This window comes from Cicer arietinum, chromosome 8 (assembly GCF_000331145.2).
Source record: "Cicer arietinum cultivar CDC Frontier isolate Library 1 chromosome 8, Cicar.CDCFrontier_v2.0, whole genome shotgun sequence".
NCBI lineage: Eukaryota > Viridiplantae > Streptophyta > Magnoliopsida > Fabales > Fabaceae > Cicer > Cicer arietinum.
In genome coordinates, this window is record NC_021167.2 from 27730871 (window position 1) to 27743630 (window position 12760).

Here is a 12760-nt window from a genome sequence, read left to right on the forward strand (position 1 = left end):
ATTTCACAAATGAATTTTCCAACGGTCAAAAAAGGCTTGGCTCATGAAATGAAGATCACAAGAACTCTATAAATTGCAGCAAGTTGATCTTCATCAACAACACAACACATTGCATTAAAAAAGATCATTGATCTTAAAGCTTTCAAGAAGCAACACTTTATATCTTCATACTTTCTACAAATCCTACATTAGATCTTTGTTTATCTTTTGAGAAAGTATTTAGAATCAATCACTCTCTTATCACACTGTAATTTCCAAGTGGGGTACACTGGAAAATATTTGAAATCTGATTGTAAGCTTGGTGAAGCTTGATAATACACAGTTTGTAATCATCCTCGGGTTGAGGATCGATCTGTTGAAAGTTAGTGAAATCTCACAAGGGTGTGAGGACTGGATGTAGCCATCTTTGGGTGAACCAGTATAAAAACAGTGTGTGTCAATCTTCTTTTGCTTCTTAACTCTTTAACGCGTTTCAAATTTGAAAGTTTTCAAAACCCATCCTCGGGCTTGCCATCCTCAGCAAGAGGATAGCTTTTAAAACACTTGAAAACTATTTTTAAACAGCAAAATCCCTATTCAACCCCCCTTCTAGTGATATTTAGCTACATCAAAAGGCAACGTGAACTTTTGGTTAAAAAAAAAGTAAAAAAATATATTTATATAATGAAATATTCTTACCAAAATTTAAAATCACAATAAATGATGTTATCTTATCACGGGATAGGGCACTCCTGAACCCTTATAAAAAAACACTTGTATTTGTAGATTGATGAAATTTTAGTTATCAAGAAATTTAGTCTTTGTTAAAATTATTCCTATAACTTTATCACGTTATTTATTTTGAGTTGATTTATTTAGCCTCTAATTGACACCAATTTTAATGATTATATTAAATCTTGTATATTTTACTGATTTTTGTTTTTGGAAAAGTTATATTTTATTGACAAATTTCCTAAATCCAACAAAATCAAAAACTAAATAGGCAATTCACTGTATTTATTAAAAACATAAATTCATTATACAATTTTGGCTTGTAATAGTTATTTAAATAAATATATTTTGCAAATTGATGATTCACTTATTTATTTTATGAATCTTATTATTGATAAAAAAAATTACTTATTAAACAAATATTTAATTTAGATATTTATGAAATATTTTAGCGACAATCCAAAATTTTTTAGAGAGATATACAATCTCAGTATAAAATTATTTTGCACTGGAATCTAACAAAAATCTATAATTATGTCACATTACCCCACTTTGTAAGATTTTTTTAAAATTTAAATTATGATAAACTAACAAATTTTTTTGGGACAAAAAAAAGTGACGTTTTAATATTTTAGTTATATTTGTATAAGTTTTATTTTAAAAATCGTTTTATTAAAAAATATTTTTTTATGCTAAAATTAGAAAATATATTGACTTACTTTTTAGAAAATTGTTTTTAATAGAAGATAGAAATACAAAATAGTTTTTCCAATTTTAAATAAACACAAAATAACTTTGCTTTTACTAAAAAAAACTCTAAAGAGATAACCACCGATTAATTATATATACATATATATCCAAATACTAAAAAAATCATTTTTATTAAATAAAAATAGAATTTTTTATGTGTCAGTAATTTTGTGTCAACTTTTTTCAAAAGTAAGTTTTAGTTAATTGTGATTTTCATACTTATAATGAAAAGGTAATTTGACTAATTTTTGAAGAAAATAATTTTAACATAAAAAAGAGAAATACAAAATCTTTTTTTATATATTTCTTTAAACAAATATAAAATAATTTTTTTTGTACAGAACATAAATTATCTTCTAATTTTATTAAAAAATCTCTAAAAAGATAATATTTAAATTATTAATTATAATAAAACCATTTTTATTTTAAAGGAGAAAATTTGATATAATAACCAATACACTAATATTTTCTTAAAAAAATATACATCAAACTTTTTAGTGTGGTTTAAATTAAAAAGGAAAATTTGCATTGATCACCTTTAAATTATCATAGCTACACTTTATTTAATTAAAAAAAAACATTCACTTTTTTTATATTTATTAAAAAAATTGTCAAACTTTTTTATTTATTATGTTTATATTTTTTTTTGTCACACAACTAGTTGATAAGACTATCCATTTAACATTTACAATTTGTTTATATAAAAAAAAAAAATAGAGATGTTAGTGTCACCGATAATATAGAGATGATTAATTACATCCATAAAGAATACAATCTACATGAATCTTTACTGAATTTAAAAATATTTTTAACACACTATCACTAACTTGATACATAAAGAATATAAGATTTGTCTTAAAAACTCCGATTTTAAATTCTCTCATAAATAGTTGTTGACCGTTCTAATGATTTTGATTGTAAGTTGTCTAATAAATGGGGTTGGCACACAGTTGTATTAAATAAAAAATAATAATTTATTTAAGTAAATATAAAATTTATTTAGACTTCTTAGTCATGAATTCAATTAAATTTAAGAGAAAAATAATAATTTATTTAATAAAATATAAAATTTATGTAGGAATTAAAGAAACAATTCATTTCATCGATTCATTGAAAATAATGGTTCTTCAAACTTCAAACACTATTTTATCAAATTTAAAAACTACTATACTATACATTTTATATTCTAAATTTATTATTAAATATCACGCAAATTCAAATGATTCATGAAAGATTAATGAAGATTAACATGCAAATTCAAAGATAAAAGATACTCATAGTTTTTATGTGTATCGTAAGTTTTTGTTTGTAACGGGAAAATTATTTTTCTTTAGTATTTTGTGAGTAGTACTAAAATGAAAGATATTTTGCCACTTGATACAGCAAAATTTATATGAATTATAAATGTCATGTATTTCATATAAATAACATAGGTTGAATAATAAAAATAAAAATTTATTTTTAAGTTTCTTACTCATCTTTACATTTACTAATTTACTTATTTTATATATGTCCATGTCCATTATTTTAAAAATTCTTATTTCATCTAATCTAATTATTTAAATTTTTTTAATAATTATTGTTTTTATTTGTTTAAAATTAAAAGTATTGTTTTATAATAAGTTTTTTGAAAAGAGAAAATATTTTTTTGTAGAATTCAAAAAATAAGGCATGGTATTGGAGTTATACTTTTCATCAATAACATGAGCGCATAAGTTTTTAAATTAAGTTATAATTAGATTTTTTTTTTATTGTAAATTATTTTTTTAAAGTCAACTTATTTTTTTAATGTCAATAAAATTTATGAAATTTGAAATATATATATATATATAAACTAATATAACAATTTATTTATTAAAATCGTTGTTTCCGTGCGAAGCACGGGCTACAAACTAGTATCGAGTAATATGGTTGTTTTAATATAATCTTATTTATTAGATAAACAATAAGTTTCTTTTATATATAGAAACATATATTTAAAGTAAAATACACTATTTATTTTTTATCAAAAACTTTTTTTTTTAATCTTTTCTCTTTGGAAATTTTGTCACTTATATTTTCACAAATGTTAACAACTTAAAATAGTTGGCTAACACACTATCACTAACTTGATAATCAACAATTGGACCTTTAGTTTCATATTCTTCCCCCAAAATATAAAATAATTGAAGGGTGAATTTTGGTAAAAAAAAAAAAAGGTCAAAAAATATATTTATACGATGAAATATTCTTACCAAAATTTAAAATCACAATAATGTTATCTTATGACATGATAGGGCACTCTGAACCTTATAAAAAACACTTGTATATTTTACCGACTTTTGTTTTTGGAAAAGTTGTATATTCTAATGACAAATTTCCTAAATCCAACAAAATCAAAAACTAAATAGGCAATTCATTGTATTTATTAAAAACATAAATTCATTATACAATTTGGCTTGTAATAGTTATTTAAATAAATATATTTTGCAAATTGATGATTCACTTATTTATTTTATGAATCTTATTATTAATAAAAAAATATTATTTATTAAACAAATATTTAATTTAGATATTTATGAAATATTTTAGCGACGATCTAAATTTTTTAGAATTTAGAGATATACAATCTCAGTATAAAATTATTTTGCAGTGGAATCTAACAAAAATCTATAATTATAATGAAAAGGTAATTTGACTAATTTTTGAAGAAAATAATTTTAACATAAAAAAGAGAAATACAAAATCTTTTTTTATATATTTCTTTAAACAAATATAAAATAATTTTTTTTATACAGAACATAAATTATCTTCTAATTTTATTAAAAAATCTCTAAAAATATAATATTTAAATTATATATTATAATAAAATCATTTTTATTTTAACATATAATGAAGGAGAAAATTTGATATAATAACCGATATACTAATATTCTCTTAAAAAAATATGCATCAAAATGTAAAAGTTTTATAAACACCTATATTTCTTACACCTATTATCTAAATCTCTTAAAAATTATGGTTAATCAGTATTCAAATCAATCATATTTTTTATTGTGATTTAAATTATAAAGAAAAATTTGCATTGATCACCTTTAAATTATCATAGCTACACTTTATTTAATTTTAAAAAAAAATCACCTTTTATATTTAATAAAAAAAATTATCAAACTTTTTTTTTCTTATATTTATATTTTTTTTTGTCACACAACTAGTTGATAGGATTATATATTTAATATTTACAGTTTATTTATAAAAAAAATATAAAGATGTAAGTGTCACCGATAACATAGAGATGATTAATTACATCCATAAAGAATACAAAAAGTGGATCTACATGAATATTTACTGAATTTAAAAATATTTTTAACAAAAAAATCTTAAATTTAATGATTTAATAAAATAAATGCGAAGGATAAAGAGACAAAAGTAGTCACCTCTCGTGTTGAATTCATTCATTCATTCTTAGTTCATCGTTTTCCATTGCGGTGGCTACCACCGTCTATTACCTACGTCGGCGTTTCTCTCTCTGTGTATCTATATATCTATTCAACTCATATAGCACATACATATATATATATAAATAGGGTTCTCTCGTGTCGCTAAGCGAGTGATATCAAATTATTCAGAAGAATATTTATGGATCGCATCATCGGCGAAAAATTCAAGTTAGGTCGTAAGATCGGTAGCGGATCCTTCGGTGAAATCTACCTCGGTCTCTCTCTCTCTCGCTCTATAATTATTCAACTCGATTATTTTATTATTATTATTATTATTGCTTTATATTTTCGTGCTCTGAAAATTTTCGATTCAATTCGATTTTGCAGCAACTCATATTGATACCTTTGAGATCGTCGCCGTCAAGATCGTATGCTTCTTCTTCCAACTTCTTTTAAAAAAAAAATTGATGAACGAATTGAATTCGTTTTTTAATTTTGTTATTGTTTGTTGATTTTTGTGATTGTAGGAGACTGGTAAAACGAAGCATCCGCAATTGCTTTATGAAGCTAAGCTCTATAATATTCTTCAAGGAGGAAGTATGATTTTATTTTATTTTTATTTTTTCGTTTTTGTTGTTTATATTGAAATTAGAGTGATGAGAAGTTTTAATTTGATTTTTGAAGGAGGAATTATTAAAATTAGAGAATTGAAAAGTGTCAATTTGATGCTGCAACGACTCAATTGTTGGTCAACTCAGTCTTTTTTGTACTTCATATTTGGTTTTGAGAAAATGAAAAGTGTCAAATTTGGTCCTCCAATATCTCATTTGTCGGTCAAATTAGTGTTATTAAGGATATTTTAGTTTCCGTCAAGTACTGGTTTGACCAACATTTGAGATTTTAGAGGACCGAATCAGCATTTTTCATTTCTTTGGAGTCAAATAAGTCTGTGTTTTTTCTTAAGGACTGGTTAGAGTATTTACTATGACGATAATAAAAACTTTGAGCAATATGTTTACTCTCTTTCTAGCTCTTGTTATTGTTATTGAGAGTGAGTGAATTGATACTGTTATGATGTTGAGTTTTGAATTGAAAATGTTGATTTTTGTTTAATGCAGGTGGCATCCCAAGCATAAGATGGAGTGGTGTAGACGGGGAAGACAACGTGCTTGTTATGGATTTGCTGGGGCCTAGTCTCGAGGATCTTTTTGTTTATTGTGGAAGAAAGTTCTCCCTCAAAACTGTCTTGATGTTGGCTGATCAAATGGTAAACACCATAACTTTTGTTGGACATGATTTTTTATGGTTTTAGCAGAACAGAAAGCTACAACCGTTCCCTTTTGGCCCTTTTAATTACGGCTTTCTTAGCCTTTTGATGTTTTTTAGTTAGATATGTCATTGGTGCCACTGAGTTATATATCTTGCTGTGTGGTTATGATGCCAAGTGAGGGAAACGTGCATTTATGAAGGTAACATGTTTTTTTGGGGTGCAGATGACCAGAATAGAATATGTGCATTCTAAAGGATTCCTACATAGGGATATAAAACCGGATAACTTTCTCATGGGACTTGGTCGGAAGGCAAACCTGGTGAGTATCCTGTTTCTATGACTGATCCTATCATTCCTCCAACTATTTGTTGCATTGAATTGAAGAGCTGTACATGTCTGATCGTGCTGTACATGTCTGATCGTGCTGTACATGTCAGGTTTACGTAATTGATTTTGGGCTTGCAAAACGGTATCGGGACTCTACAACCAATCGCCACATCCCCTACAGGTTTATAACTTTTTCCTCTCTTTTTTTTTTTCTGGGTTTGATGTTTGTTAAAAATTTCTTCTGATTTTGAATCATTATTATATTCCCACCAGTTTTGTAATCAGTTTAAATGACTTTATATTTTTGGTGTAGATTTCTTTCCTTTACCTTTTATATTTTTGAAATACACAAAATTAATACTTAATGAATTGTACCACACAGGGAGAACAAAAACTTAACAGGGACTGCACGGTATGCAAGCTGCAATACTCATCTTGGCATTGGTAAGTCTGAAAAAATTATTTGCCTTTCACATCAAACAAAATAGAATTATTTTCTTCATGTTTATTGTCTATTTCATTTGTAGAGCAAAGCCGGCGGGATGATTTGGAGTCACTGGGGTATGTGCTTCTGTATTTCCTCAGAGGAAGGTATGGCATTCTTATCTAGCTATTTTGCTTGCAGAAGCATTATTTGCATTTACATATTGAGAGCAACATAATTGTATGTTCTGACTTTAAAGTTTCTAATATGTGTGTATAGCCTTCCATGGCAAAACCTAAAGGCTGCGACAAAGAAGCAAAAGTATGATAAGATATGCGAAAAGAAAGTATCAACTCCTATTGAGGTAGGCATTTGCACATTTATCTATTCTGAAGAGTTTTTATCAAATTATCACAATCTTATTTGTCTCTTGTTTTCTCTAGGTGTTATGCAAATCTCATCCGGTAGAGTTTGCTTCGTACTTCCATTACTGCCACTCTCTAACCTTTGATCAGCGGCCTGACTATGGATTCTTGAGGCGCCTATTTCGAGAGTTATTTGCTCGGGAAGGTAATTATAAATATTCATTCCATGAGTTTTATGTTCTACACATTTATACGTTTAGTCTTTAGTGTTGTGCAACACTAGCCATGTCCAAAGCCCAAATCATAAGCCAACGAAGGTTGGTACAATTGGCAAGGATTCGGCTCATATTCCACAAGGACGTCGGTCCTAATTCTTCTGTCAATGTGAAGTCTCCGGCGGTGGGTAGTATGTAAATACTTCTATACCTCTCTAACACTTGGGGCTTTCTCAGGACCAAACTCACCTAAATGTTATTTTATAAAAAAAGCCCAAATCATAAATAAATAAATAAAAAACTGATGTTAAATGGGCGTTTTGTTTTTATTAACATCCACGTTCCTCCATTATGCAAAATTCATATTCCGTTGTCGTAAAGATAAGCCATCTTTGTCTTTGTTTTCGTCTCTATGCTTAAACGTAAGTTACGTAACTTCCTCACTCATTTCTCCCTATGACAGGTTATACATTTGATTATGTATTTGATTGGACAATTTTAAAGTACCAGCAATCACTAAAGAGTAGAGTCCAGCCTCACATATCCGTAAGTATAATTTCTATATGTGTGTGTAGATTGGGGTCTGACTCCGTGCATGCATCTGAAAATATTAATTTTTGTCATATTGCAGCCGGTTCCTCTAGCGAGCAACGATCGAGCGATGCCCATGGATGTGGATAACCAGCAAGGTTTGTGCTTCTTGAACCATATCTTGTGGTTCCGTATAAGAAAATGTCTTGTTCACTTACTAATTGACAATGATTATTGCGTATTCAGGGGCTGTCTCAACAGAACAAATTAAATCAGGCCATACTACTAGTTCTGGTGTTAAATTTCAGTTTAAGTCACCTGTTGGTAAAAATTTGGGTTCTGAAAATCCTCTTGGCAAGAATGTAAGTCGCCTTACTTGGAGTAAAAAGTTTTCATTGCTTGCTATTGACTTATGTGCAACACTGAGTCACAGTTATTTAGTTGCACACCATTATGTTTCATATTTATGAAATAGATTAAGTAATGAACAATATTTAATCTATTTATTGTTTTTGTAGATTTTTGGTGAAGCAACTATCCCTTCTACTTCGTACGCTTTTGAAGCATCAAGAAGGAACTCTTTGAAGCCCGCGGTGTCCACTGAAGCTGCAAACCATAGACATGGGCAAGGGAGCAGTAAAATTGGTCCTTCAAGTAGTCGGATTTCATCTGTGCTGCACATAAGTTCTGCTAAATGAATGCCCAATATGGTAATTTTCCGGTTATTATTGTGTGTGTATTGCATTGAGTACTGTTGTCTATATCTATGGCCCATTTCTATCATTGACCATTGTTTATATTGTTCTATTTTTCCAGGTGTTAATCTGATCAAGAAGATTCCCTGCATATTCATGGGGTATTGCTTGCATGTAATCTACCAAAGGAGACAACAAATGTGCTACAAGGTTGATAAATTTCATAGCTCATCTTTTTGAGGCCAGTTTATGTTTCTCATTCCCCCTAAGGTGACTGCAAATGATTGTTTGGTATAAAATACAGATTGTCCAGGCTTGGCTTCTTCGCTGTAGATAGATTTCAAATATGGCACACAACAATCTTGTGTATCTATGTTTTAATGTAAAGTTAATGTGTGACGTGGCAGCATTTGCCTCTTTTGCCACTTATGATTTGTGCCATATAATAAGTGGTGACATAGTTTGGTTTAAATTGATTGATAATATTACAAATTGCAGGTGTGTTTTCAATTGCTTCTGTTAAGATACATTTGATCTCAGTTTAGCCTTTTTGTTGTTTATTTAATTTTATCCCGGTATTTTATTTTTACTGCCTACGTATGATATAATGCACTTGTAGTTAGTTATCTTGTCTATGTATCATGTCATGAAGCATTCCATAAATGAAATGGTAAGCTGCAATTCTTGACGGTGACCTTGTTTCAGAATGCATAGCTATACCGAATCAAAGGCAAAAGCTATGGAAGAATGACTCCCAAAAGTAACAGTTTCCTCACATACATCAAAGGTAGTTTTGATGGTATCTTTTCAACACTTCCAAACATTCGATTGTGTTGTTGTATGTAGTCTATGTCACTATGGGTACCGCATCATATATTATTAACTTTTGGTATAAATCTTTTCATTCAAGGAAGAAATCGGAATGTCATGTCAATTTTGAGTTTTATATAATGACACGTAGTTGGAACAACAAAACTTATGTTTTAAATTGTCATATTGATTTATTTGTTTTTTTCATTTTTTGTTTAATTTTTTGTGTGGACCATGATTTTCAAACATTTCTTGATTTGTAGGTAGCTCGAATTTGACCATCAACCGGATTAATTTGTATTGTCATTCTTGGGATGAATGAGTTCAATTCAATTTATTCAAGGTTTGGACAAACTGCATAATATATTTGATGTTCCCATGTAAAACTAATTGCAAATAAGCGATACATTATGGCTTTACATTTTTTTCTTCTTTTGCAGGTACTCTTTAAAACTAAATTGGCCAAAGGATGAATGAAAAATATGGATAATTGGCATTTATATGAATGCCACAATTTTTTTTCTTTTTGCATTATTCTTTTTTTAAAATATTGGCTGAAAGATTAAATATGTAAAATAACTGATATTTTTGCCTTTAACATATCTAGTTTGTAAAAATTGTTTTTGATATCAATGTTTCATTGGCTAATAATACCTTTTGAAAATATATAGTTTTTAATGAATATTATTTTATTAAATATAAATCATTTATTAATTAAAAAATAAATTCAATATGAGTATCTATAATAGGAACTCTGTAACAACGATATTAATAAAATAGTTATAACAACTCAAAAATAAAGGCATAATCAATTAATTTATATCAAACTAACATCTCCTTCAAGATGGAGAATGTATGTTAAGAATTCTCAACTTGTTAAGAATTGAATTGAATGCTTTAGGTTCTAGTGACTTAGTAAAAAAATCTGTCAGCATATCCGATGAAGAGATGCGTAAAAGTTTGAACAATCCAATTTGCAGTTTGTCTCGAACAATGTGACAATTAATTTTTATATGTTTTGTTCTCTCATGGAATATTGAATTTGATGTAATATTTTTGGTTGATTGATTATCACAATAAAGAGTTATAGGGACAAAAAAATTCATGTTTAATTCTTGCAAAAACCATCGAATTTTACAAGTTGTTGACGTTAATGCTCTATACTCTGTTTCTAAAGTTGAACGAGATGCAAAGCTTTGTTTCTTAGACCTCCACAAAATCAATGATGATCCAAGTACGAAATCCTGTTACAAACCTTCTCATTTCTGGACAGGTTGTCCAATCAAAATCGTTAAACGTTCATAGTTAAAGTATCAATGCTGATGAGTAAAACAATCCTTGGACTTGTGCAGTTTTTATGTACTTGAGGATCCTCATGGCTGCCATGTAATAGTCTTCAGTCGGTGATTGCATAAATTGGCTAAGTTGCTACACGGAGAAAGTGATATCAGGTCATGTGTTGGTCAAGTAGATAAGATGTCCAAATAATTCTTCTAAAAGAGGTTGGATCATGATGTTGTGCCTTTAAGTTGTATAGAAATTTGCAGTCCTTGATCATAGGTGTATTGCAAAGTTTAGTGCTTAATAATCCAACGTCTGACAAGATGTTGAGAGCATATTTACGTTGACATATGTGGATACCCTCCTTTGAATGAGAGATCTTCGATCCAAGAAAAAATCTTAAGTCTCCAAGGTCTCTAATCTGAAAAGAATAAATAAAAAAGTTTTAATCATATCGATCTCCAATTTAGAATTGTGCAATAATAATATCACCCACGTAAACCAACAAAGCAGTAAAAGAATTTAATTTCTTGAGAATGAATAAGTAATAATCATGTTTTGAATGATGAAAATCAAATGATATCAAAGCAAAAGACAGTTTGGCAAACTATTGTCGACTCGTTTGTTTTAAACCATATAAATATTTTTTTAAACGACAAACCATTATGACTTATATAACTAAGAGGAAGTTTCATATAAACTTCCTCATGAAGGTTACCGTGAAGAAAGCGTTATTAACATCTAACTGTTTTAAAAATCAATTATTAGTGGTAGCCAAAGCAAGAAGTAATCTAACAGTAATTAATTTTGCCACAAGAGAAAAGGCGTCTAGAAAATCAACACCTTCTAATTGAGTGAAACATTTGGCAATAAGTCTAGCCTTTTGTGTCTTTCAATAGTACCATCAGCCCTATGTTTAATCTTATATACCCACCTATATCCTATGACATGTCGATCTTTAGACATATCAACCAATTTTCAAGTGTTAGTAGATTTTAAAGATGTAATTTCATGTTTCATAGCAATGACTCAATCCTTAGATTTAATGGTTTCATGATAAGTTTGGGGTTCAACCGCACTAGTCATGGCATGCATGTATTTTAAATGTGTAGAAGAAAAAGATTTATAAAACAAAACAAAAGATAAAGAATATAAAATAGAATCGGTTGTAGAGTTAGTAGCAGTAACTGAAGTGTTTAAAAGTTTGTAGTGAAAGTCTTGAACGTAGACATGAGGTTTTTTTGATCTTGTTGATTTGCAAATACTAAGGTGGTATAAAAGGTTCTTTATGTACATAACTATTTTCATCACAAGTAGACATGACATTAATATCATTTAAATTAGAACGACTAAATTCACCATTGACATAATCAAGTTCTATAGGTTCAAGAAGGAAATTAAAAGTGGCAAAATCACCGCAAGAGGACAAATCACTTATAGAAGAATCATTACTAGATAAGTATGAAAAAAAACATTTTCATGAAAAATAACATGTCTAGAAACTAGAATTTCCCTAATATGTAAAGCATAACTGTAACACCCCGTTTTTCAAAGCGAGGGTATATTTTTTTTTCAAAAGTAATTAAAAACAAACAAAGAATTAAATCAGGAAATGCCTTTGGATAAATAATTGAGTCATTATAATTTACAAGCAGCGGAAAATTTTCTCCGATTATAAATCCAAACCATTTACACAACAACAAATGGTACATGGAACCCATTCAAATAAGATGTCAAACTGACAATATTAGTATAAGTACAGTTTTCTAAACTAAGAAAAATACTCCAATCCAAAAAGAAGGACACCTAGTCCCTATACATCATCCTAATCTGATCATCCTACCAAAAAACTATACACCCTGAGTATCTCCACGCGCCCCGTGAGATCCTCCTAATGTAACTGCAGTCAAGCGTTCCCATCTCCATTCCCGTCCGTAGGGTACGAACCGGTAGGACCGTCCT

The 12760-nt window shown here is 28.7% G+C and overlaps 1 protein-coding gene across 3 annotated transcripts; it reads left to right on the forward strand.

Annotated features, from left to right (window-relative positions):
* The first annotated feature begins 4884 nt into the window (after positions 1 to 4884).
* On the forward strand, positions 4885 to 10144 carry LOC101506270 (casein kinase 1-like protein 3). Of its 3 annotated transcripts, XR_001144644.3 has the most exons (18): positions 4885 to 5155; positions 5268 to 5308; positions 5408 to 5477; positions 5999 to 6147; positions 6374 to 6469; positions 6588 to 6658; positions 6860 to 6921; positions 7005 to 7068; positions 7181 to 7265; positions 7345 to 7471; positions 7945 to 8027; positions 8113 to 8170; positions 8259 to 8374; positions 8531 to 8722; positions 8829 to 8917; positions 9413 to 9494; positions 9781 to 9860; positions 9958 to 10144. XR_001144644.3 is itself a non-coding variant. In XM_012719334.3 (15 exons), exons 1-14 carry the CDS (start codon positions 5080 to 5082, stop codon positions 8708 to 8710), a joined length of 1278 nt encoding a protein of 425 aa, XP_012574788.1. In that variant the 5' UTR covers positions 4950 to 5079; the 3' UTR covers positions 8711 to 8722; positions 8829 to 9217. The 3 variants fall into 3 exon arrangements, 1 of the variants encoding a protein (XP_012574788.1); XR_003474567.2 differs by lacking the exon at positions 9413 to 9494 and having other exon boundaries at positions 4950 to 5155; XM_012719334.3 differs by lacking the exons at positions 9413 to 9494; positions 9781 to 9860; positions 9958 to 10144 and having other exon boundaries at positions 4950 to 5155; positions 8829 to 9217.
* The last annotated feature ends 2616 nt before the right edge of the window (positions 10145 to 12760 follow it).

Coding starts and splice junctions, on each gene's coding strand:
- LOC101506270 (XM_012719334.3), top strand. CDS start 5,080: ATGGATCGCATCATCGGCGAAAAATTCAAGTTAGGTCGTAAGATCGGT. Junction 5,156..5,267: donor CTTCGGTGAAATCTACCTCG/GTCTCTCTCTCT, acceptor TCGATTTTGCAG/CAACTCATATTGATACCTTT. Junction 6,148..6,373: donor TGATGTTGGCTGATCAAATG/GTAAACACCATA, acceptor TTTGGGGTGCAG/ATGACCAGAATAGAATATGT.